This window comes from Peromyscus leucopus, chromosome 7 (assembly GCF_004664715.2).
Source record: "Peromyscus leucopus breed LL Stock chromosome 7, UCI_PerLeu_2.1, whole genome shotgun sequence".
In the NCBI taxonomy this organism is placed as follows: domain Eukaryota; kingdom Metazoa; phylum Chordata; class Mammalia; order Rodentia; family Cricetidae; genus Peromyscus; species Peromyscus leucopus.
In genome coordinates this window covers 34448471-34450401 of record NC_051069.1, presented here as the reverse complement: position 1 = coordinate 34450401, position 1931 = coordinate 34448471, and the positions used below count along the sequence as shown (strand labels likewise).

Genomic DNA, 1931 nt, shown 5'->3' with positions numbered 1-1931 from the left:
GAGGTCTATCTGCCTTTGTTTCTCAAGAGCTAGGGTTAAAGACAGGCATTATATTCATTTAATAGGGAAGAATTCCACTTTGTATCATGTAACATCATAGGTGGGTACACTGTTTTCAAGTGGGTCATGCATTCTCCGGACATTCCTCAAGATTATCAGAGATAGTTGTCAGTTGTGCTTCTTCCTATAATTTTGCCATTTTTGTCTCCCCAGATTTTCTTGGCAAAGCAATGGCTGTGGCAAATGGCTCATTAGTGATGGAATTCATACTCTTGGGGATAACAGGAGAGCCTGACCTCCAAGTACCCCTCTTCTTACTCTTTCTAGTAATATATCTGGTAACCACATTAGGAAATTTGACCTTGATCATTCTAATGGTGCTGAACTCTCACCTTCACACCCCCATGTACTTTTTCCTCTCTAACTTGTCCCTCATAGACCTCTGCTATTCTTCAGTGATTATACCCAAAATGTTGATGAACTTCTTAGTACAGAAGAATGTTATCTCTTACGCGGGGTGCCTGACTCAGCTCTACATTATTTGCTTTTTTGGCATTTCTGAATGTTACATGCTGACAGCAATGGCCTATGATCGCTACGTGGCTATCTGCAATCCACGCTTGTATAACATTGCTATGTCCCCTAAGGTGTGCTTCTATCTTATGCTTGGATCATATTTGATGGGATTTTCTGGAGCCACGATCCACAATGGTTTCATGCTTCGACTGACCTTCTGTGATGTGAGCACCATCAACCATTACTTCTGTGATATCCTCTGCCCTTTACTGCAGCTCTCCTGTACCAGTACCTACATCAATGAGATGGAGCTGCTCATTGTAGCAGGAAAAGACATCATTGTGCCCACAGTCATCATCTTTACATCTTATGGCTTCATCCTTTCCAACATTCTCAAAATAAATTCTACTGAAGGCAGGTCCAAAGCCTTCAGCACTTGTAGCTCCCACATAATTGCTGTTACTCTGTTCTTTGGATCATGTGCATTTATGTATCTAAAACCCTCCTCAGCTGGGTCTATGGATCAGGGAAAAATATCTTCTGTATTTTATAATATTGTGGTCCCCATGATGAACCCATTAATCTACAGCCTTAGGAACAAGGATGTTAAAATTGCTCTGAAAAAAACTCTAACCAAAAGAAAGTTTTAGTTAGAACTTGCTATTTTTTACCTGTAGGAATACCACCAAGAGGTAGTGTGTATTGGTCAATTTATTTTCCTACATTCCTCATTGTATTGTTTTGTTTTTTCCTACCATGGAGAGGAGAATTTGTAAATTGTTTTTTTTTTTCGTAGGTTTTCTTTGTTCTCCACCATTGGGAAACTATTTTCCTTCAGCATTTTAGCAATTTGAGAACAGCAGTAAGTAAATAACTTTCCCCCTTTCATTGCTACATTCTCAAAAGCACTGATGGTTCTAACAAGCCCTAAAAGAGATTACATAAGTAACAAATGCCCGCATATCATCTAGCAGTGCAGTTCTTATTTGTTATTTTTTTAGTTGTGAGTCAAATAGTCTGTCTCTGCTCCTGTCTTCCTTTCTTAGATGACCATATGTCATTTTGATACGACAGTCCTTCATGATCACATTCTTTCACCATTGGCTATTAAATATAACCCACATCACAGCTATGATACAATGCACTTAAATTTCTTTTTTGACAGTGATTATGCATTTGTTTTATAAAGACAAACAAAAAATGTTTAGCTGTTTTTCTTTTAGTTGTTTTAGTTTTGTGTGTGTGTGTGTGTGTCTGTGTCTGTGTGTATTCAAATGAGACTATTAATGACCTGGAAAGAACCCTTGAAATGACTCAATCACTAAAGTGGAAGGTATTACCGTTTTCTTAAAAAAAAAAAAAAAAGGACATTTTAAACATAAGACTTCAAATTACTTCCAGTCACAAAAAGCCAA

General features: G+C 37.7%; 1 protein-coding gene across 1 annotated transcript; it reads left to right on the top strand.

The window, feature by feature from the left end:
• The first annotated feature begins 230 nt into the window (after positions 1-230).
• LOC114688079 (olfactory receptor 145-like) lies at positions 231-1166 on the top strand. The gene has a single exon (XM_028862684.1). The coding sequence runs from the start codon at positions 231-233 to the stop codon at positions 1164-1166; it is 936 nt and encodes a 311-aa protein (XP_028718517.1).
• The last annotated feature ends 765 nt before the right edge of the window (positions 1167-1931 follow it).

Excerpts from the sequence above, each read along its gene's own strand:
- LOC114688079 (XM_028862684.1), top strand. The coding sequence starts at position 231 with ATGGCTGTGGCAAATGGCTCATTAGTGATGGAATTCATACTCTTGGGG.